Source organism: Crocodylus porosus, unplaced genomic scaffold, assembly GCF_001723895.1.
Source record: "Crocodylus porosus isolate Cpor-Errol unplaced genomic scaffold, CroPor_comp1, whole genome shotgun sequence".
NCBI lineage: Eukaryota > Metazoa > Chordata > Crocodylia > Crocodylidae > Crocodylus > Crocodylus porosus.
In genome coordinates, this window is record NW_017728950.1 from 71,648,627 (window position 1) to 71,671,443 (window position 22,817).

The 22,817-nt window shown below is 38.7% G+C and overlaps 1 protein-coding gene across 8 annotated transcripts in view; it reads right to left on the bottom strand.

Moving 5' to 3' along the window:
- Positions 1-132: 132 nt before the first annotated feature.
- The window catches only part of HNRNPK (heterogeneous nuclear ribonucleoprotein K), a 23,251-nt gene continuing 566 nt past the window's right edge, over positions 133-22,817 (bottom strand). For 2 of the 8 annotated variants that reach the window (XM_019554826.1, XM_019554824.1), the window contains exons 2-16: positions 21,326-21,404; positions 21,144-21,223; positions 20,179-20,288; positions 18,507-18,563; positions 16,901-16,944; positions 15,932-16,004; positions 14,566-14,706; positions 13,735-13,863; positions 12,625-12,932; positions 12,328-12,382; positions 3,460-3,510; positions 2,295-2,316; positions 2,134-2,216; positions 1,456-1,625; positions 133-658 (exon numbers count right to left, since the gene is read on the bottom strand). In XM_019554826.1, coding sequence (XP_019410371.1) covers positions 625-658; positions 1,456-1,625; positions 2,134-2,216; positions 2,295-2,316; positions 3,460-3,510; positions 12,328-12,382; positions 12,625-12,932; positions 13,735-13,863; positions 14,566-14,706; positions 15,932-16,004; positions 16,901-16,944; positions 18,507-18,563; positions 20,179-20,288; positions 21,144-21,192 — 1,326 coding nt within the window. In that variant the 5' untranslated portion in view covers positions 21,193-21,223; positions 21,326-21,404 and the 3' untranslated portion in view covers positions 133-624. The remainder of the gene's footprint in view (positions 659-1,455; positions 1,626-2,133; positions 2,217-2,294; positions 2,317-3,459; positions 3,511-12,327; positions 12,383-12,624; positions 12,933-13,734; positions 13,864-14,565; positions 14,707-15,931; positions 16,005-16,900; positions 16,945-18,506; positions 18,564-20,178; positions 20,289-21,143; positions 21,224-21,325; positions 21,405-22,817) is intronic. The other 6 variants (XM_019554827.1, XM_019554828.1, XM_019554829.1 and 3 more) reach the window with 5 other exon arrangements.

Consider the following 22,817-nt stretch of genomic DNA (forward strand, 5'->3'; position numbering starts at 1 on the left):
AGCTTATCAGCAGTGTTTTGGTTATGACTTGTGGGGGTAGGGGGAAGAAAAGAGTGCATCAGCCTCAGATACTACTTTATCCATATCCTTCCGAAAAAAAAAAGAAAAAAGAAAAAAAAAAGACGACCAAGAATAGGTTCACTAAATTTATTTTAAAAATCATAAAACGTTTCTTACAAAAGAGCATTACAGTTTGCACACTGCTCTGAATAGATACCAGGGACACGTAGGACTACCAATATTCTCCCCTGTTCAAAAAAAAATACAGTGTACATAAAGCAAGGTGTTCACAATAGTTACAGAAAAACATTACAGTTTACCACCAACAATGAACAAAAAATAAAATCCACTCTGCTGCTGTTTCAAAATTTCAAAGTTAGTTTCGCACACCCTCCCTCCCAAAATATTTGTAAGGATCTAAAACATTACATCTGGTGGACAGCAAAGATTCCACTACACCTCAAATGCAGAACACCTATGAAGCAGAGGAATGTTGGCTTTTTAAACAGAAGCAGATTAAAAAAAAAAAAAAAAGGATGCAGGACTCCTTCAGTTCTTCACTAGTCTTAGAAAAACTTTCCAGAATACTGCTTCACACTATAAAAAAGAAAAAATAATCTTGCATTAGAATCCTTCAACATCTGCATACTGCTTCACACTATAAAAGAAAAAGAAAAAAAAGCATGTATTAGAATGATTGACCATACATCTTGCATTAATATTTACAATGACATTCTTTAAAAGATATTAAAAATTTAAATTCCTCATAACTTCACATACATTTTAATATCAATAATTATTTAAAAAAAACCAAAAAAAACACATTCCAATATTAGTAGTTATTCAAGTCAAATAGGCAAATTAAGTATTACAAAACACTTATTAGATAGCCAATGTGATAATAAAGCAAAATGAAGCAACTTAAATCTAAAGCTGTTAATACTTGGCAGAAAAGACAAAGTATTGCCAGTAAGGTGTGAAATGCTGCATTTCCAGCACCAATCGATTTCAACTTGTCCTGTAGAGGCATGGTCTGTGCCATATGGCAGACTGCGATTTGTTGTCGATTTAGTTATCTAAAAACAACAAAATCACTAGTCTTCCACACAGAACTAGACCAACATCCACTGAAATCTTCTATATTTTCTACAGGCTCTATATAATTTATTATAGTAGTTTTTGCAGCAGTTTTCACCAGAGAAATGAGAGGACTGCTTGGTTAAGGCGTCTTCCAGCAAGATTAGTTTTGAGGGAGTCTTCATTTTAGTAAGAATGGAGAAGAGAAGAAAATGAAGGCAGAACTACTAAGTAGAAAAGTTAGGTCCCAACAGATATTTTTAAAACACCCCTCCCCTTGCAAAAGCTACATCATAAAGAAGAAAAGCTTTAGAATTTAGTGAGAAAAAAAAATCTGTTTCAATGGAAGCACTGGTGCTGTGTTAGACTCCAACTTGCCTGTTTTGCAGTAAATACTGTGCATTCTGTATCTGGTCCTGTGTGCCTGTGATGGTTATTATCCGGTCTTCCGAGCCTTCCAAAGGTTCATCAATTTTGATTGAAGCTCCTGATTCATGACGTATTTGTTTGATCCTTTGGCCTCCTTTGCCAATGATAGATCCAGCCAACTAGGGGGAGGCAAAAAGTTACTCATTTACATTTTGATATAACTTCTCGGTAAAGACCACTCTAGAATTCAGGATGACTCTCAGCTCAGTAGTTTGTATGATTTTTAGAGTGCCAAGAGAAATCTGTCTCCCTGGTACCTCCTACACCCCACCCAAATGTTTTCAATTTAAAACACTCTAAACTAGGCTTGGGAGAACCAGTCAAAGTGACTTGGCAAACACTGAAGGTGGCCAGTTTAAGTCTACCAACCTATCTTTTAATGTTCAATATGAACACCACATTAAAAAACAAAACAAAATGCATTAAGCTTGACTTTCTAAATAAAGAGCAGGGGGAAAGAAAAACTTCCAACCCAGCCAACCAACCATCTTCCAAGGAAGACTGGTGATAGGTGAACAACATGTATTAATACTGAAAGAATGCAAAACATTTGCACATGAAATATTCTGGTTCATTGGCATAATACAAGCATTTTATTACAATGTTAAAATAATCAGTATTACTTACATCTTTGGGAATTGTTACTTGGGTCGTGATGATGGGTCCACCCAGATCACCATATGAACCACGGCCCCCTGCATAAGAATAGTCTGATTTAAACGTATGCATCAAGCCCTTGTAATGAACAAACTAATTTTCTGTCAAAAAATTGTATTAAAAAAACTTACCATATCCAGACCCACCCTCGAACTACAGAGAGAGGGAAAAAAGAAAAAACTTAGAACTTTTGTAATGAAACGCATTTAGACTAGCAATGTTGTTACCATACCCTATTGACATACTCAGCTGCTCTCAAAAAATTAAGGAGGCTACTGTATCTATTATAACGTGCAACGCTCTCCTATATTCAAAACTAGCTAGGTTTGGTCACTTTTTAAAAACAGTCTAACTATAATTTACCAAACTACTCAGAGAAATGGGAATGTGCAGATATTTAAAAAGTTCCAAGATCCAAACCCCCCCCCCCCCCCTCCATTTTTTAGAACCAGGTCAATAGAAGCTATTCAATAGAAGCTATTCACCACTCAGATGATCTGCTGCTACTAGGCTATGATTATTATGTAATCATGTTGCTTAGCTACAGAAACTTGTAGTGTAATATGAACAAGCTCTGAGAGCACAAAGAGACAAGAGAATGTGATTTCCAGTCAAAGCCACAGAGTCCAAATTTATTTGCTAGATATACAATCTAATTAGTGAAAAGGCTATGAACTTAAGTTAGTATTTATCTATAGCTGTATGACAAAAACATTAGTTTTAATAACCAATAGAATATGTACCACCCAAAAGCTAATAAAAATGTACAGTAGTTTATTTCCAATAGTTAGTTTGAGTATATTATATTGTCTCAGGCGATTCACAAACAGGATATATACACACCAATGGTGCTGCTAGAATCGAAATTCCAGGAGCAAGAGTTGTGGTGCTGGCTCCACAAAGTGGTGTTACTCCAATTATGTGACATAAACATTCACAACTAAAAAAAATTAGAGTGCAAAAGGGAGATATTTAATCTGAAGCTCTCTTTTGACAATACCTCTGCACATGTCCACTCTGGGACAAATTGGCAGCACAGTTCCTGGAGGAAAGCTCAGAAATGGGCAAATGAAAAATACTAAGTGAAATTAAATATTTGTATCATCTCAAAATGGCAGCTTCACAAAACTGCATAATAGTGGTATTATTTTACAAAGCATATCATGAACTACACCCAAGCTGAAGATGGCCTTCTGTCCTTTTACTGTTTGAGGATGTTCTCACCTAAGTAAATAGGCATTCCTCACAAGCAACAATTACACTGAAGCCAGATGAAGGGAATGAAAGCTCACTTACCAGCTCCGGTGGCTGCATGTCATCACAAGCATCCACATGACACTGCATCATCTTAAGACACAAGGGGAAAAATAGGAAGAGGAAAAATAAATACATCTGAAAAGAATCTGTCCTAAAACAGACCTCTATCTAACCAAATAAAACTACATACACGTGTGCCAATCCAACCCAGCCCCAGCCCGCATAGGAACTCCATGGCAACTGGGATACTGTTGTTACCTGTACCCCCCCTCCCCCAGTCAGCATCCCTATTGCAGGCAGTGTCAGAGGCTGGTGGGCAGTCCAGTGGGGAGGTGGAGCTGCCTGGCACTCTGTGCCGCTCTGCTGGACTGCACTGTGCCATGGATTCTCATTTTAGTTTTCCACAACCAGCTGCAATCGGCCTTCAAAATCCAAGATTGTCCCACACAAACTGGGACCTATGGTCACCCTACCTATGTGGGTGTACCATTTACAGACAAACATTCTTTAGCCTCCCAGAAATGCACCCAAAAGGCCTTTTCTGCCTTCCTGATATTCTGGGAACTGGAGTGGAGCCAATGACAACATTTCCTCCTTTATTACTCTGTGGTATTGTAGATGGGACAAACAATCAGTATTTTGACCTTAGAAATCTTCACCAGGTATCCGAATTAAACCACCTACTGGCAGAGGTTAACCCCAGGCACTGGCAACCTTGTGCTGTTAACCACTTTCATATTGTGGCCAATGATTTCCCTTTTTAAGCACCAGCTGTATTTATACCTACGACTACCCTTATTCATGGCTGCCACGCTTGTACTAAAGGTATGCCGTGCTATTTTACAACTGCTTAGATGGATGTTCCCATCTCCAGGATTCATACGAAAGATTTCCTCTCAGTTCTATTTAGGATGGAAGCACCATTTGTGTTCCATAACTATGCTGCCCATCTTTCCCAAAAATCAGAGCTCTGGTCTGACGGTTGTAAAATGATTTTCTAAGCTGGTGAAAGTAAATCCATCAAAAGTTAAAATAATTTGAAGTGGAGTCCTTTAAGAAGTGTCGAACCTTGACTTAAGTCAGAATTTGCAACCTGAATAATCTTAACTGAACTTTAAAATTAATTGAAACTTCATGCATTGGTGATATTCCAGTAAGTTTTAAGGAACGAACGACAGCAGCAGAAACTTTAATGACTGCAGGTTCTAATATTCTTTTCTACCAAAAGTTCTTATTTACACAGAATCGCCCTTTTCCCAAGTGTCTATCTGCCATTACTGCTCATCTTACAAACTTTTCTAGTGAGACAAATATGAGAAGAGTCACCACATTAACATTTACAATACGTCATTAATTAGCAACTACCTCAAAAAAATAAAAAACTAGTGTAAACAAATTCACATACATGGTAAAGCCATCAGGAGACTTTTAGCAAAAAGCCCTTTTCTGAAATAAATGTGGTCTTTGAGAACCCTTATAGGGGCTGGCAAAGACCACCATCTTTTCTACATGGAGTTCATTTTATGCCCATTATGAAAGAAGCCACTTTGTTTGTTGACTCTTATTTAAACCAACTATAACTATTTTCAAACAGAAACTCTGTGGAAATATTCATAGTAGAAAGCAACCTATTAAATCCTTTCTGAAGAAATTTTCAACTAAGAAAGTGGCCTAACAAAACCTTTTATTTAAATTAAAAAAAAAAAAACTTTCTAAAAATCACCTATTGTACCTACTGAATGGTATAGCGGTGTAGAGGAACATTCGGGACACAGAAAAGGTAACTGGTGAAACTACACTGGGACACTTGTTCAGAGAACCTTCAAAATAATTGGGAAAGGAGCTGGGATAACTGATTTTTGTTGCTTTGTTTTGTATCTCTGTGGGTTAATGCAGCAGCCAGACATACGGGCCACACACTGCAGGTGCAGGTGTTCCCTGCACTGCTACCTTGCAGACTACAACATACCTGCTATGCTGCTAGCCTGGAAGATCCCGGGGTCAGAAAACCCCACACCAAAAAGAGGGGCAAAGCACATGGCAGCAGAGCACACTGCCTAAACCTGAAGCTGCAAGGTGTGCCGCTGCTACTTGTACCCAGGGAAGCAAACGTCTGCACTCATCTAGATGCCCCAGAGATCCTTTTCCTTCAAAAATTACCCCAAATTTGGGTAACAATACCCAAGGTTAGCATATTTGCACAAGAACTTTTGGTACTGAATGTTTTGAAATTCCCAGGGGAAGGGGGGGGGAGGGACCTAGAAGTTTTGAGTTCAAACTGATTTTTTAAATCAGTAAGTTAAAAAAAAGAAATTTGTAATAATCACAAAAAACCCACAAACCCAAAAAAGACTTGACATGTATTACATGTTAGATTTAAGTAAACTATATTAAACGTATTAAGAAGATACCTAAAGGTAACCTTGGAAAGATTACACTGACAAATATTGCACCACCAATAAGTAACAGTATGATTATAAGTAGGGGTGCACCAATAAAGATTTTTCGGGCTGATTATTAACGACCCACATCAGCCAACAGCTACTTGACTGCCAAAATGCAGCCTGGCAGCTTGGAGAACAGCATCTGGTTGGTAAATCTGTTTGGGGAGGAATGGGCAGGGAGAGAAGGGGTGGGGGTTGAGGCAGATTGAAGCCCTGCATTGAAGTAGGGATTGGGGGCAGGGGGGAGAGTTGGGAGGAAGAGGGTGGTGGCTCCCAAACCTGCATGCACCCCCAGGGGAGGCACATGCTCCCTGAATCTGTGTGGAACCATGGTGGGCTGCTGCTGCAGGCAACACTGGGCTCTTCCTGGCAGGGGGCTGGGCCAGGGCTGTGCTCAGCGCATGCAGCAGCAGCACTGGGAAGGGTGGCTATAGTGAATTCTGGGGTGGCTGTAGCACTCCTCCCCCCCCCCAGAAGAGCCTAGCGCTGCCCCCAGCCTTAGCCCACAGCAGCAGCCCACCCTGACTCTAGGCAGATCTAGGGGGCATGTGCCCCATGCCTCTCCCTCCCCCCCCCAGGTGTGCACAGTGACAGGAGCTGCAACCCCCTCCCCAACTGGACAAGCCGCTCATGGCTCAATATTGCATCCTACCAGAGTCCCATTCCCTCCCTCACCGCAGGGACCTCGATTTGCCCCTCCCCACCAGTGCCCCTTTGTTTCCCTCCACCCTTTTCCTCAACAGACTTACCAGCTGGACACTGCTCTCCAAGCTGCTGGGCTGGCTGTGCGCACGCTGTGGCTGCACAAGCTGTGGCTGCACAAGCTGTGGCTGCACAAGCTGTGGCTGTGCGCATGCACATGACATTTATCAGCGAATCGGTCACATCAGCCAAAAAAGCTGACTGCCAATAATGTCAATTTTCCTTTTATCAGTGCCAATAAGATTTGGACCAATGTATCGATGCACCTCCAATTATTAGTTTTTCTAGATTATAGTTTTTAAACCTTACTTGTTCCCTTTCCATAGCGTTACCACCTTAACTGTGCCCTGTAGTAACACTACAGGAGAGAATGAGTAAGGTTTAAAAACTGGATATAGTTAAGGTTTCTTGGGTTCCTCCAGGTATGGAAATGAAGTTAACATGTTCAATTTAATTTCAGGTAAGGTTAACTCCAAGTTTCCAAGTTTCGCAATTTTGGCATCTGGGATTTTTTACCTTCATAATTCTTTTGCCATTAACTTACTAATACATACTCAATTTCAACTTAAGACAATAATTTTCCTTGAAATGTAAGGAAAAGTTGAGTGCCCTAGTAATAGTTATTAGGATACTGGAAAATATTCTCTCCCGCATGTAGGAAGAGAACTGCAAACTACTGGTCATTTTAGGATTTTCTTTTTTCTTATGGAGTAAATATGCAATGGTAATTTATGGAGACATTTTTCTCTACCCATTTTTGACACATCTCCAAACAGCATTGTATCTAGTACAGGGTAAGTTTGAATATAAATGACTTTTCCCATTTTACTAATCCATTTAGAATCCCCTTATGGAAGGGAAACGGTGTAAGAATAATAGCTACATTTAAAAAAAAAAAGTAATCAGGTTTTTGGAATACCCCTGCATACTAAGAGTTTAAGACTGATCAATGAACTGAAAAAAAACCCTACAGAACAACCAATCAACCCCTCAGCTCCACACCACAGTGCAGATTATGGAATCTGGGACATTTTTACCTTTGTAATTATTTTGCCATTAATTTACTAATACATACTCAATTTCAGTATGAAAAGGACTCAGTGACCCAAATCATTAGTTCCTTCACAGAATGCAAGAAAATTCACTCAGAGTTTAATATGCGAACTTGGAACTCCGCAGATAATTATGAGCAGAGGTGGTTCAATGTTAGTCTAAAGTCAGTATAGGCATAGCAGGGCAGAACTTCAGAGACTAACTGGTTCAGAGGGGCATACGCTTTTGTAGGCAGCAGCCTAGTTTGTAAGATGTTATGTTTTATATTAAAGCCTGCCAACAGAAAATAACCGAACTCACTAACTGATGTTTCAGATCTAGAAGCCCCGCTCTATCAGGTACAAGAAGAAACTTTCCCTGGAAACAGACAACCCCCAACTGCCTAATCCAGAAGGGTTGTTGCATCACCTTCTGAATTTTCTGGTACTGGCCAGTGTTGCAATTAAGACAGAAATCCAGACTGTAACCTAGCCTAATCCAGTACAGTTAATGTGTGCTATTAGCGCAAACTATTAGAAAATTATACATTTTACACATTAGTAAAATAATCATGTAGAAGTCCAAACTGACTGGATAGCTAGGGGATATCTTGTGTTTAAGTTTCTATAGAAATTACTTCCTCAAAATATTTAATGTATTTGAAGTTTCAATATTTTTGTTTGGAATATTGCAAAATTACAAGGCAGTGTTTGTCTTTTAGAACATCAAGCCTTTATGCGAAACATTTGTTAAATATTAGTCCCTGAATATTGTGCATTTCATTTCTTTTTATTTTATGAACTTGATAAATGATCCTTAAAAAGAAATTACACCCCTTCAAAAAAATTAAAAGCATTGAAACCTCCCACAAAGTAGCTGTTGAATGAAAAGATAATAGAAGCAGCTAAATTGTAAGCTAACTTAAGACATAGTTATGGCTCTCTTAACACACTAATGGAAGTAGTACAGTTTCATCTTAAGAATTAGATAAGGTCCCAGATAATATAAATCACACAGTGGGGAAACTGGGATTCAGCTGGTTAAGTAATTTAAGGAAGCATTTTGTGGGATGATGTAGGACAATTTTATACCTCTGAAAACCTGGGAAAAAGGAGAATACCCAGGGTTTATTCATGTCTCAACTAAGATCCAAGCCACTACAGCAGCCTTTTAAAGAAAATGCATAGAACCAGTTGTTAAGGACTTAGGGATAGTTCTTAAGGACTTAGGGAACCAGGCTTAAGGACAACTGCACCTGTGTCTTGCTTGATTTAGATTAGATTCAGAGAAAAAACATGAAATCAGCCTGGAGATCCTGTTAACAGTTCAGAATTTCAGAAACCTGTCCTTTTCTGCCAAGTATAAGGCAGTTTTGTAATATGCTAGTTTCAGCCTCCTGCTGAGACTCCTCATCTGTAAATTCAAGTCAGCTTACTGGGTCTGACCCTAGAAACAACACCTGGATTCAGCTCGCCTATCCCTTACTATCAAATTGTATCCTTAGCTTAAAATAAATGAATGATGCCAAAAGCACCTTCAGTATTGGAGAAGGGGCAAATATGTACAATTTCTATAACAATTGTAAGGGGGGAGGAGGGGGAAAGCAAGCAACCTCAAGTTCTGAATTTCTTGATTTTCCTGTTTCTGAAGATTCAAAAAGCAGGTTGGAAAGCTTTTTTAAAATTATAACTCAAGAAATCTAGCGTCCTAGTTGTGGGAAAATAGTAACTTTCTGACACAGTAGGTAACATCCGAGGTTTCTCCAAAGAAGCTAGACACAGGAACTTGGCAGACGACATGAAAATCCCCAGGTCACATCAAGTTTTCTTGAGCTCATCCCTCATTCTAATAAACTATGCATCTCACTTAATTTCAGTGTTACACAGAAAAGAAAAGGCATGTCTTGTCAAACCTACTGTCTTGAGGTTCCAGGCAAGGACAGAAAAACAAACAAGACTTTAAATCTAAGTTACCTCAGAGATCTCCCTCCCTGATGTCCCAGCTACTGTTTATGCCCTGAGATGGGGTTAATAGTCTTAAAAATACAAAGCATAAAATCAGCTGTGATAGTGGATGATTACTATGAAGGTTTCTTTCCGAATTCCACGCGTAATGGTGTAACAAGTGACAAACACTGCAAACATGTTTTTTAAGTGAGCAGAATCAGAACTCTAGCCATGACTGCCTATACTGAATGGAAACAGCTGCAGTCACAAAATGATGTCAACTGATTAAACGCTCCAAAATTTTGCAAGATGGCCTTTAGCTTTCTTCTTAAAAACCATACACATGGCGGGAGTCTTGGAAAAACACTCTGGTGAGTTATTATTTTCCCCAAAATACAGCCACATCAAGAGAGACTCATTAACTAACTTAAAATCTGTCAGTCATCAAGCCAATCATCCTAACCTTCTTTTGCCCTTGACATTTATGCTCTCAGGGTACAGAAGTAGCTCAACTGGGGAGCCATGAGACCCTCTTGGGTGGCTGAGGCAGGCACTATGGCAGCAAGGTAAAAAGTGCCCTGTGTGAAGGGCTGTGTCAGGTGTACCCTCCTGGCTACATTGAGATTCTCGGATAAGCCTAAAGCAGGCAAGAGAGCCAGCTTATGCTACATCCCTTTAAGTTCCTACCCTTGTACACTGCTCCAGGAAACAAGAGGCACACAGGACAGTTCCAGAAGATGCTGCGCAGGGTTGGACCAAAAAGGGTTGTAACAGGAGTTCGGGCTATAGTTGGACCAAAAAGGACTGGCTCTTCTGTCTGCTGTAGTCCTTTCTGGTCTGGCTGGGCACCAGGAGCGTGGGACAGTTTTACCTGGCCATGATGACATCAGCACCCGGTTAAGAACTAGTAACCTGAGACAGTACCAACAATGGTTCTCAATAGATGATGTCACCACATTCAAAAAAAGTTGTGGAATAATGCTCCGACAATGAAAAGGTGGGAAGCACTGGTGAAGAAATAGCCTTGGAATTTGTCAGACTCCTTGACTGAGAACCAAATGGACTGAGAGACAAGAGAACTCAATGGGATGTATACTATTCCACATGCTTACAGAATTCAGAACCAGGCAAGTACTGTTTATTCTAGTATTTTTCAAACTCCCCAAAATCATGGAATTCTTTCATCACTTCTGTCACAGAACTCCTACCCCATCATAAAAACAGACACAGAGCCACACAATCTGGCACAGGAGTGGCAGCACATCACTTCCTAGCTTGTTCCACCATTACCACCAATCTCTTTGTTCTACAATAGGTCATCAAGGTTTCCATACCAAAAACCACAATTTGAAAACTATTTACATATCCAATTTCTTTTAATGTAGGCAAAAATCTAGCCACATTCTCATGAGTGTGCAGTGGCTGACAATACGGAGAAGATGCCTGAATCATAATTCACTCTGTTAGAGTCAGAGTTACAGAACTCATAGGGTTATCTGAGCTCTTACCAGACCCCAGGCAAAAATAGACCTTATAGCGAAGAATACACTGCAGGGCATCATACTTTGCTCTCCCTAAAGCAGGGGTGGGCAAAATGCGTCCCGTGGGCTGCATGGAGCTCACCAAGCCATTCTATCCAGCCCTTGGGATCCCTAAAAAGTTTAGAAAATTTATAGTTATCTGCCCCTGGCTGCCTGTCATGCTTGACAAAACTCCATGGCTTGACAAAACTCAGTAAGCACCCCTCCATCCCAAATAACTGCCCACCTGTGCCGTAAAGGCACACATTTGTGTATAGCAAAATTTTTTTTTTTTTTTTTTTAAATCAGCAAGGCCTCGTGGGTGATCAGGACAGGAATAAAAACAGTATTAGTGATGCACAAAAAACAGATTTCTGACTTGTTATGGTTATTCAGATACATGCGTGTCAGCAAATGACACAAGAACTCCATAAGACACGGATTTTTCTAAACAAATCAGAGTAATACAGTTTCCCCTTGCTTTATGGGGGTTCTGTACGTGCAAATTCACCCTTATACAATGACCTTTTTTATACCAAAAATTCGTTATATGCGCGGTAAATTCACTCTCATGCAATTGGTGTGGTGGAAGCCAGCATTTGGTAGCTTTGTGCTGTGCACTGGGCAGAGTAACACACACAAAAATACAGTTTTTTGTGTGGATCTGTGCTCCTCACTCATTAACTGTGACATTTCTGTATTTGCCATCTCCATTATGGCTTCTAAACGTCCCCCTAGCTTATCTCCTTCCTATCCCTATCTCCTACTGTCTGCTGTTGGTGACTACCAAAATTGTCTTGTAAAAGTGGCAGAAATGGGCCTGGGGGTCAGTAAAGTCAAGGGGGTCGAGGTCTTGGAATGTATCCCTATTTGTTACATTGTAAAGTGGGTTCCCTTTATGTAAATTTGAGTTATGAGCGGTTTTCCAGAAACGCATGTACAGCATAAAGTGAGGGAAAACCTGTACTTAATCAAAAGATATTAGCCAGTTCTCAAAAATGTGGCCCTAAGAAACAACTACTAAAAAACCCAGCACTCAACAACTAGCCTAACTCAAATAAAACTGTAGTTAACGGGGAAACAAGAATGGCTGAGAACCCTTGTCCTAAATGTTCCTTTTCACAAGGCAACATCTGCAACATCTGATTTTCAGGAGTTGGACAGGAAGACGCATATACCCCCTCAGTGCACATGGATATCTTAGGAGGCAAATTCTTGTTTCAGCAAACACAAAGATACTGTACAACTTTAAAAAATCCTTACCATTCCATCATAACGGTCACCAGGTCTTCCCCTCCGGTCATAAGACATCAGATCACTGAAATGAAAGAGTACCATGACTCATGTTTTGACATACTATTTACATATTTTAGTTCAAATTATCCCTTTCCTCAAACAACAAATCCAAACTGCTTTAGCGTAGATAGAAAAAAATATACCTAGAGTATTTAACATAAAATATACTACATTTCCATTCACTATGGGACATCAGACATGACTATCAATCAAAAATTCTATACTATTCTTTTAAAATGCTGTATGTATTCTTGTACAACTCACCCGCCACGAGGAGGAGGAGGAGGGGGGAGAGGAAGATTACGAGCTCTGCTGCCACCTCTGCCACCACGACCTGGAGGTGGTGGAGGGGGTCCTCTGCGAGGGCTCATGTCATCATAATCTCTTCTTGATGGAGGCATTGGGCGCCCACCACGACCGGGAGGCATTCGATCAAATCCTCCTCTCCCACGCATTGGAAACCCTACAGGGCGCCCCCTTCTATCATCAAACATCATTGTGAAGCCACCGTAATCATAGGTCTCATCATAGAAGTTGGGATCATAGGGCTGTGCCCGACCTTTGATTGGAGACTAATAATAATAATAAAACAGAGTAAAACATTTTATCTTATGCCTCTTATGAGTACATTTCAATGTATCATGCAATGTTTAAGATAGCAGATCTTTTATACTGTAAGAGATTGCTCCTTTACATTTCGGGCAAGTGTCACACTTCTGAAAACTATACCTAGCAACCCTAAGAAATGATGTCCCGTTACTGCATCTATTCAGCAGATCAAAAAATGACGTCCCAACTTCCTGCTTAAGCAACACTTCCCACAAAGATCGACTTAGGAGTAAGGGGTAAATTCAGTTTCTCATTTTAATCACCGCCCCCCACTCCCTTGCAAAGAAACAATTAGGTAAAGGCGGGGGCAACATTTTTGGTTGTTGCCAAATTGCTGTTTTAAAACTAAGAAGAACATATACATATTATGCAATTCTTTTATATAAACTGGAGGTTCATTCATTCAACACAGGCTACTAACAACCAAATACTCATTCTGTGTTGCTATTAACGTTCTAGAATTGAAAAGATCCCCATTATCTCAGAACAAATACAGGCAATCCCCACTTAACGCTCTTAATTAGTTCCTGAAAAAATGAGCGTTAAGCAAAACCAAATATTTTTGATGACCCAAGATGGCGACCACAATGGTTTTTAATGACCCAAGATGGCAACTGCAAGCATTATAGGGAAACTCAATGAGCACCAAGTGAAATTAAGTATCAATTTCAAATGAGGGTTATAGTGAAAAAATGCTAAGAGAAACAATGTTAAGCGGGGGTTGCCTGTACTGGTCTTTAAATGAAGCTATCTAAAACATGTCACCTCTGAAATAAGATCCAGGATAATCTTGATACATTCCACAACTCTGTCAGGCTTCCCACCAATAAGTACCACTCTGTCAGTTGAATGAGGACAACACTCTTGAAAGAGTTTAATGGTGGTCTGAGTGTTCTATTCAAAAAGAAAAGTTTGAACTACAATTATTTTAAAGCAACCTTAGTTATCTATTCAAACACATACATATTATAAAATACATAAAAACACATTCTTAAAGGCAAATTAACATTTAAACCTAATCAATTTTGTTTTTTTCAGTTATTAGATGTGTTCCCAAATTGTGGCACATTTCCCAGTCTTTTAAATGTTGGTGCTTGATGGCCTACAGAAAACCCTCAACTTTTAAAACTGATCTACCCAAATTCTATTAAGTATACCAATTTGCTAGGCAGTATTCTTAATAAAGATACTTGTCTATAACCTGATACCAAGGTATCAATATCAAAGCTTGCCAATTTAAAAAAAAGGACAAAAAGGTATCACGATAAACTATCTCAACTGGTTATAGGATTAAGGGGAGGAGAAACGTTCAATTAGACTATAGCAGATAAGACAAAAAACAAACAAACAAACAAAAAAAACACACAGATTTCCCAGGTTCTACTGCCTTTCACTGACTCTATGACTGCTAGCAATCTGCTAGTCAATGGCTGACCCCTGGACCGGTGTAGAAATCAGATTAAAAAAAATGTATTCTTCGGACTGTATAAACTAAAGTTACAGCCATAGAATCTATCTTGGTAGAACCCATGTACAAATACAAAACTACTTAGTATAAAAAACAAAGCTAAAGCTCAAGGGCAAAAGTGATAATACCTCTCGAAGTTCTTTGATTTTAGCTCCCTTGACACCAATAATTCCTCCTGCCAAACTCTGATGAATGAGTAGTCTTAATTCACAATCAAAGTCGCTTCCTTTGTAGTGTTGGTACTGTTGGTAAATGTTCATAGAAAACCCCTTAAGACAACCACATGCAAAACAAATTCTGTTGCAAATGTTTAGGAAAATTCTAATTCTTATAAACAATTTAAAAAGCATTCATTAGCATAACAGAAAATTCTAACAAACACTTTACAAAGCTTAAGACAGCACCAGTCTAAACTACACTGCTTACAGAAAACTGTGTAATTTAGACTGGTAGCAAACAACACACATACACCCGGGGGGCAGGGGGGCATGGGGCGGGGTGCGCAAAGGGTGGGCAAATCATAGCTAGGGTTCCACCATTTTTAACCAGTCTGAGACATGCCAACCTTCTGTTTTGTTACGAGTACAGACCGCATACCTGTAACACTTGTACTTTTATTGATATAAGCGATTCATTTCCAATCACAAATACCAGTAAAAGTTTTGTAGCTGGCCAGAGTCAAAGCTATTCTTCAGTTAGGGGTTTGTACTGCAATGATTTCATGGCTACTCAGGAATCCCAGAGCAGCATAGAATGGGCTAATATTAGGGCAAGGTCTCTACTGTATTTCAGTTTTTAGAGAAGTTTGTAAAATACACTGAAGAATACAAAACAAAGTTCTTGGCTTCATTCTATGCTCTTTGAGGTACCTGAAAACCAGATAATATGTAAAGGCAATGATATACCAGGAATTTAAGTCAAGAAGGGGGATGTCTAAATAGTGCAAAAACTAAATTATTGTACATTTGCAAGTCACATGCATTCATGTTTAAACTCTTTTCTATATCAGAATGGAAAGCATGATAGAAGTAAGAATTTCCATTTATAATAGCCAAAATACACTTAAAACGAACAAAATGTTTACATATTTTGCTAAAAACATACAGTATTTTCACTCTTCCAATATACATACAATTAAAACAGAACATAATGTAAAATGATACAAAAAAGATGAAGCAGCCGATAAAATGAAGCAGAGGAATTTTATTTGATATTGGCCCTTGTTTTTTGTGCAAGTGACACAAATGCTCTTAAGGAGTATAGGGCAAGCTCCAAATTGTTAGAGAAGCCAGACTGTTATCTTCGATTCCTTCTGATTTCTATCCAAGAACAGAACACAATTTATAAACACAGCTATTCTAAAATCTTATATCTTGCACCTTGATTAAACAAAACAGCTTAATTATGTAAAAATGCACCACAGAATGGTACATCAGTTGAAAAGTTAATGTTTAGTTTTACATCTGAAGAAGCAAACAGAAGAGACAGACATACCTCTTCTAAAGTAGGTATAATTTTCTTCAAAATTTCTCCAATCGTCTCTATATCTGCGCTTATACTCAATATGCTGTCAGAGGCCATAAATTGTCAGATAATATGGAGGTGGAAAAGAAAAAGTAAAAGTAAGCTTTATGGTCATAATCATAAAATTCAAAACACAAATACTACAGGGTAGAATTTACAATTAATATTCCCCCTTTAAAGTAAACCTGTTTAATGAATTTACAACACATGCATCTTGTTTATGCCCAATATATACATGATAAATTTAAGATTAGGTTTTGCAGAGAGAGAGAAAGAGAAGAGAGAGAGAATGGACTTTTGGAAGGGCTCAGATTAAGTGGGCAAGAAATTGACGCAGAGCTGAAAGCAGATGTGAATATTCATATTCCCCGCCACCACTAATTTAGGATACCCTCGCTATTACATTGGTAAAACTGGCACACCTTCTCATAGGAAAAGTGGGGATATATGCAAGTGGTGAACATTGTATTTGGAGTAAGGTTATGAGACCAGTTAGAAATTAGATTACTAATGGGCTCTGCAAGAAAACAAATACAAATGCAAGACAAAAAAAGACAACACAAATGAGAAGTGAAGGAAAGTGAACCAGAGAGTTAGCATTTCATCAGAAATAATTATGAACAGGCAATGTTGGGGAGCAAGGTGGGCCACAAAGACAGAGCGAGAGACTATTTTGAAACAATTTGATTTACAATGCAGCGAATATGCAACACTTGAAGCTGTGCTCCTTCCATTGAAATAAAATTAGTGGATTGTTCGGGTGGGCAACTCACGTAAAAGTTCAGTGACAAAAAGACTTAATGGGGAAAATAAGACAGAAAACTTGAAAAAACAATACACCGTCTATAAGGGGATACTATTTAATTATATAAAGGCAGGTAATAAAATACATTTCTCTCTTTCTAATCAGGCAGTGAGGCATAAACTGTTGGGACATACCGCTCGGGGCCACTGCTGTCTGGGACTGAAACACTGGCATTGTACTGCATTGGTCATTGGCGGTCGTGGATGTTGGCATTGGGCATGGGTATTCAATCGGAAGTTGTCAAGTATGGTACCCGTTTGGCAACGAGCACATTTTTGGGCATAGCCAACCAGGGTTTTCACATGGGCGTTCAGGGGCGGATGGGCCAACGTCATGGTGGGCAACGCGGGGCAAGTCGATCCAGTACATGGGCAACGGAGATATATGGCCAAAAAAACAAGGAGAGGGAAAAGGGGGAAAAGCAATAAATTTTAATTTAATACAAACTATACTCATTACTCTCAATTAATGAAACAAGCTTAAGTTGTTCTGAAGACTAACACAATAACGGATTGCTACATTGACTGTGGCTTAACATTTATGGACCTTAAAGAGTTACTTGATCTGACTATACTATTTTTTTTTTAAACTTTTATCACACGTTGTTTCAGTAGCAGGCTGGCTCATGAGGGTAGACACAAAACCTGTTGAGATTCAGATTACTGAAACCCTGGGCAAACTGGGTAAATTAGTTCTCCAGACAACTGCATATAGCATCTGGATTCAGTTAAGTGATTTAAAGACAAAAAAGTTGAAGAAAAGAACACTAGCTGCTGAAGTTAATGTGCATAAGTCCTGACCATTTCAGCTTTAGCCTCGATTCTGGTTGCTAGTTTATAAGATTTCACGCTTTTTTTTTTTTTTTTTTTTAACAGGAGTTCATTTACTATTTTTAAATTTTAAACGTTAATGAAAAATGTACAGAAGTCCGATACTGACTGTGTAATGGTATTCTACCAAATATAGAGTTTAACACAGAAGAATCTTGGAAAAAACTGCTGAAACTGTAGCTTATGTTAAGTATGGGAGTGTAAACTAATGATATTTCTTTAAGAAGTGTTGCCAAGTTTATTTAAAATTTTTTTATGAAACATTAATTCTGAAAATGTGTCTAATCACAAGAGTCAACCCACTATAAAATGTGAATAGGTAAATAAGTCATGATCATTGAAAAGTTCCTTCCAAATTACAGAATAAAATGTTTCTATACTGTTCTGTACCCATATTTAAATCATGCAATCTTCGTAACATTAATGTCTTTGTGCTTCATGTGCAAGCTGTTAAAGTAAGAACAGATGGACAGTTTAAAAAAAATTAGGAAGTTTAAAAAAAATATCCATCTACCATTGGGTTAAGCCAGCCACCTGCAATGGTTTTCAGTAATACTTGAATTGATTCACACATATGGGAAATGGTGCAATTAAGGGTTTTAAGCTTTGTCAATATTTCTAATTAAGATGTTAACTTGCTGAAGTGTATAATTTAGTGGAATCCTGTTAGAAAGTGAAGAGGTTAAATATAAACCTCTCCTCCCACATGACTCAATCTGGGTTTTAATTACAAAACCAACTGAAAAAAACTTGAGGTTATCTAGTCTAATAATCATTACAAATGGCTTGTAACTAGACTACTGAGGTCTACAATTGAATTTCTCAATTTCTAGAAATGCATGTAATCAGATTTAAATGTAGTGTTCTGAAAGAATCATCGTTAAATTAGTTCAAACTCATAAATACTCACGTCTGTACGAAGTGCCTTAATATTTTTGCCACCTTTTCCAATCACTGCTCCAGCATTCTGAAAAATATTCAAAATTATACAGCAACCATGAGAATTTAGCAAAGACTGGTAAAAAGAAAGAGCCCTATCCATCTGATTTTGTGTTATCCAAATATTAAAAAAACTGACATGCTAGTCAAAGTCTAACAAAGTTCTTATCATTCAAGAAGCAAGAAGCACATCTTTGCGAATCAGCATAATTTCATTTTCATCCTTGAATTTCTGGGTACATCAGACTGTCAGCGCATCAAGTACTGTTCAACTCTGGAAAGTTCTGTTACAGGTTCCAAGTTTGTTGTATAGTTCAACTAATTTATTTTAGAAATAATTTCCTTTCACTTTAGACTCCCCCTACCCCCAGTAATTGTAGCTGTATCAGAACTTGATCTTCAGGCCCCAGTAATCTTTGATCATTTCTTGCAACAGAAGGTCCTTGGAAATCAAACAGAGTCTTTGGGTTATATCTACACAACTGATCTCTTATAGAGATGCAAGACCTGAGAAGTCAGGAATGCCAATTAACAAATACCACTTCAGTCATTTTTTCTGCTAAAAGTGCATTTCAAACTTGTATTGGCAAAGAAAAGCTAAACGAATACAATGTTAGAAGCTCAACCCTAATAAGCACAGTATTTTCTAAGCCGCTACACAAAGGACTATTGTATTTATGCTCCTCTTTCTGGGTAGCACGTCCTTTATACTCGTCAGCTTCTTTTTTAGAACAGATATCCAATATAAAATTAAAACTGCAAAAAGAACTATTTCACCTAATGTGCATGTACACACAAACAATGAAATAATAGTTTTTATGCAGTTTTAAATATATATACACACACACATATACATGTATGTACATGCACATATACACGTGTATGTGTACAAACTTGAACATATAAAAAACGTTTTCTTCTATTGCTGATCACCGAGCGGCACCTCCTTGAAGAACAAAGGTGTTAAGGCTAGCAAGTTTCAGTGTACAAAATTGCATGCCGTCTTCTACTTATGACAGTTGCACAGTAGAGCAATTTCTAAGATAGTATAAAATTGTCATTATTCCTGTTAACTGAGAAATGTTAATCTATATATAAGACTTATTCTTCCAAGTTCCTGTGTTTAAGGAATCAGCAAAATGGCTGCACTTACTAACCTTGGAATAGTCAAGATCCATAAATGACTAAGATCGTGAAATGAATGTCTTCAACAAGGAATATCCTCATTATTATTTAAGAGTAAAGAATAGGCTTTGGCTACACACCTAACCAGCTTTCAGCCAAATGCTAGGACAATAACCTATGTTATAGCTGCTACTGCTTAACTACTGTTGGCTACTAGCTTTAAAGAGTAAAAACTGTATAAACTGCTGTAGGATTAAATTCCCTTCTACCAAAAATTCGGGTCCCCAACCACTGAAGCGTTACTTTCATCTTTTAAAATATTGGTCTTAATATTCCTGGTGACATACTGCATAATAAATTAGAGCAAAAGTTTGCAGAGTAAGTCACATTAAAAATAAAAATTCCTTATATTTTCCTTGAAAATGTCTGACATTACAATCATTATGAAGTCTGCCTACAACTGTTATGTTCACTTCAAGAATAACAGTTTTACTATACTTTGTTTACAAAAATCATACTTTGCTCTGAAGCAGGATGCGCAATTCGACCATTTCATCAGTGTTCCGAGATCTTTTGAAGGCCTGTTCTTCTTCCATGTCTTCTGCAGGACGTTTGCCTGTAGACAGGTCCATAGGGCAGAAATACAAATACTCATTTAACTTTCTAAGTCATGATCAATAATGTATGCACTCCAAAACATATTCAATGTTCCTACTTAAACTTCCTTTTCAATTAGCCTGATACCAATTTCAAATTCAAACGCTGTATGTTAAAGACTTGCAACTAAATCCAAGAATTCTATACTAATAAGATTGCAGATCAATGAACTGTAACCTAGTTTATAAACCTTAGAAATAAATATAGTTTAAATAATTATTTTGGAAGTTGATCATGTTCAACCATTGAATGCAAATGCTTATTAGTGATTAAAATTGTGCCCCATGACTAAATAATTTCCAATGAAGGATTTCAAATACCATCTTAACTTAGTGGTATCAATAACAATGAAAATTGAATTAGTTGTAAATTCAAAGTTAACAGCTTTTTCTGGATGTTAAGAGTACCTGAGAAAACCCATGCAAAGACAATAAGCCATGCTAAATAAATAAATGCTGCAACAATAATGTTCAGCAGTACTTGTTTTTGATGAGTACAAATACCAGCTAAGTACTGAGGCTTCAATTATCAAATATATTAAAATAGTTGAATTATTTTTTTTTTTAGCTATACGAGCATATAACTCCTACCTAAATGAAAATATATAGCATCCATTCACAACAGAAATATTGATGCAACTCCAAATTAGAATTCAAACGCACCATTATAATACTAGCAAAAACTTGAAAAATGTTATCTATGCACATGAAACTTAACTATCCGATGCTGTGAAAGAATTCAAGTCATCCCTAAGTTATTAAGCATAACTAAGGAAATAAAGTATCGTAGCCCCTATAACACAAATACAGCCCTTTATAAAATTTACCATTTGTCTCTGTGTTAGTGAAGGTCTCCTCTTGCTGTTCAGTCTCCATTACTTTTTATTCTTCAATTGATAGACACAACCTGTCAAAGAATAATAAGGATAGTACATCTACTTTACGAAAAAACAACCCGTGCATCTTGCTAAAGGGAACAAGCAAAGAGACTACAGCTTCTAGAACTTACCAGTATTATATATCCTTGCAGAGCAAAACTGAAGTGTTCTGGGCGGGATCAAAAACCAACAGCCTATTGCTTCAGTAGCCTATTAAAACCAACATACATCAGTTTGGTTTTGTTCATTTATGGCTCTGATATTTCACTACATTAAAAAACGTGGATTTGAACAACAGTATATCCAAGTTCCAGGGGCTGGATTGGGCTTTTGTTGTGAAGGCTGTCACGAAGTTTTAGTTTAGACACGAAACACCCAATTAGGTCTAAACAAAAACTGAAGTCTCAAAATTCTAGTTACAACAACCCATATCCTGTTTGTCTGTTGTTCAAATTTTTCAAATTATACCTTAAAAGTTCTGATTTAACAAATGACAACTTTGAATTCTAAAATGACGTGCTATAAATCCCTATTACAATATACAAAGTGACACTGATTTCAGAGTGCTGCACATGTTCAATGGGGACATCTGCCTATTTCTTGGCATTTGTCTAGTTCTAACCAGATGGACTAAGGAAACACAATTACACAAGATACTGACATTCATGTTTATATTTTAATACATTAACAAATGGGCTTTCTTTGCAACATTATCTACCATTAGGCAGAGATAGGAAAATAAGAAAACTGCACTGCAGTTCAGTGCAGTCCTTCCTTTATGTATATGAGCAACATATACTGAACATTAAAATCAGTTGAACCCCTTCAACTGTAAGCAATATGCACACCTGCCATGGTCAGTACTTCTTAAGTACCTATTTGAATACTCGAACATAACCTCGTTTGCCTGAAATACCACTGAAATAAAGAGACTGACTCAGCATCCTCCTTAAATGTCCCCTAGAATTCTCTTTAAATGTACCCTACCCTCACTTCAAGAAGCATAAAACGCTTCTGATGCAACAGTGTCCCCCCATTTCCTGTCCTCCTTATTTTCTGCCTCAAATTTCTGGAGGTTTAGCCTTCAGCAGTGGCTGGCAGCCCGCCATTTAGGTGCAGCCGAGCTAGCTGGAGGGGACGCGTTATTAGCATAACCAGAATACATTAATTCCTTCACCTCGGGTTAACTGGCAGCCGACCTGTTTGTAGGGACTGGGACAGACACAGGCAGCCGCCCGTACGACGGGCTGCAGAGCTGAGACTCCCCCCCTCCCCCGGGCCTGCCGCAACGGTGCCCACTCAAAGTGCTCCCCTCGGGCACCCAGATCCTCCAGTTCTCCACCTCCCCGCACGCATGTGACGGTGGCACGCCCGGCACAGCCAGCATGGACGGCACGACCGGAGTCCCCTCACCCGGCCTCGCGAGCGCCCCCGGCCCAGGCTTGCCTGGCGGCGGCAGAGAAATGGCGGCAGCTGCAATGGCGGCCGCCTGCTGCTAGGCGGAGCCCCGAGCGGAAGGGCCTGCACCACGCGGCACCGCCAGCCGCCACTCGCGGCCCGGGATACACACAAAGGAGGCGCCTAACGGAGCCCCGCAACGCCCGCCCCTCCCCCCCTTCCTCA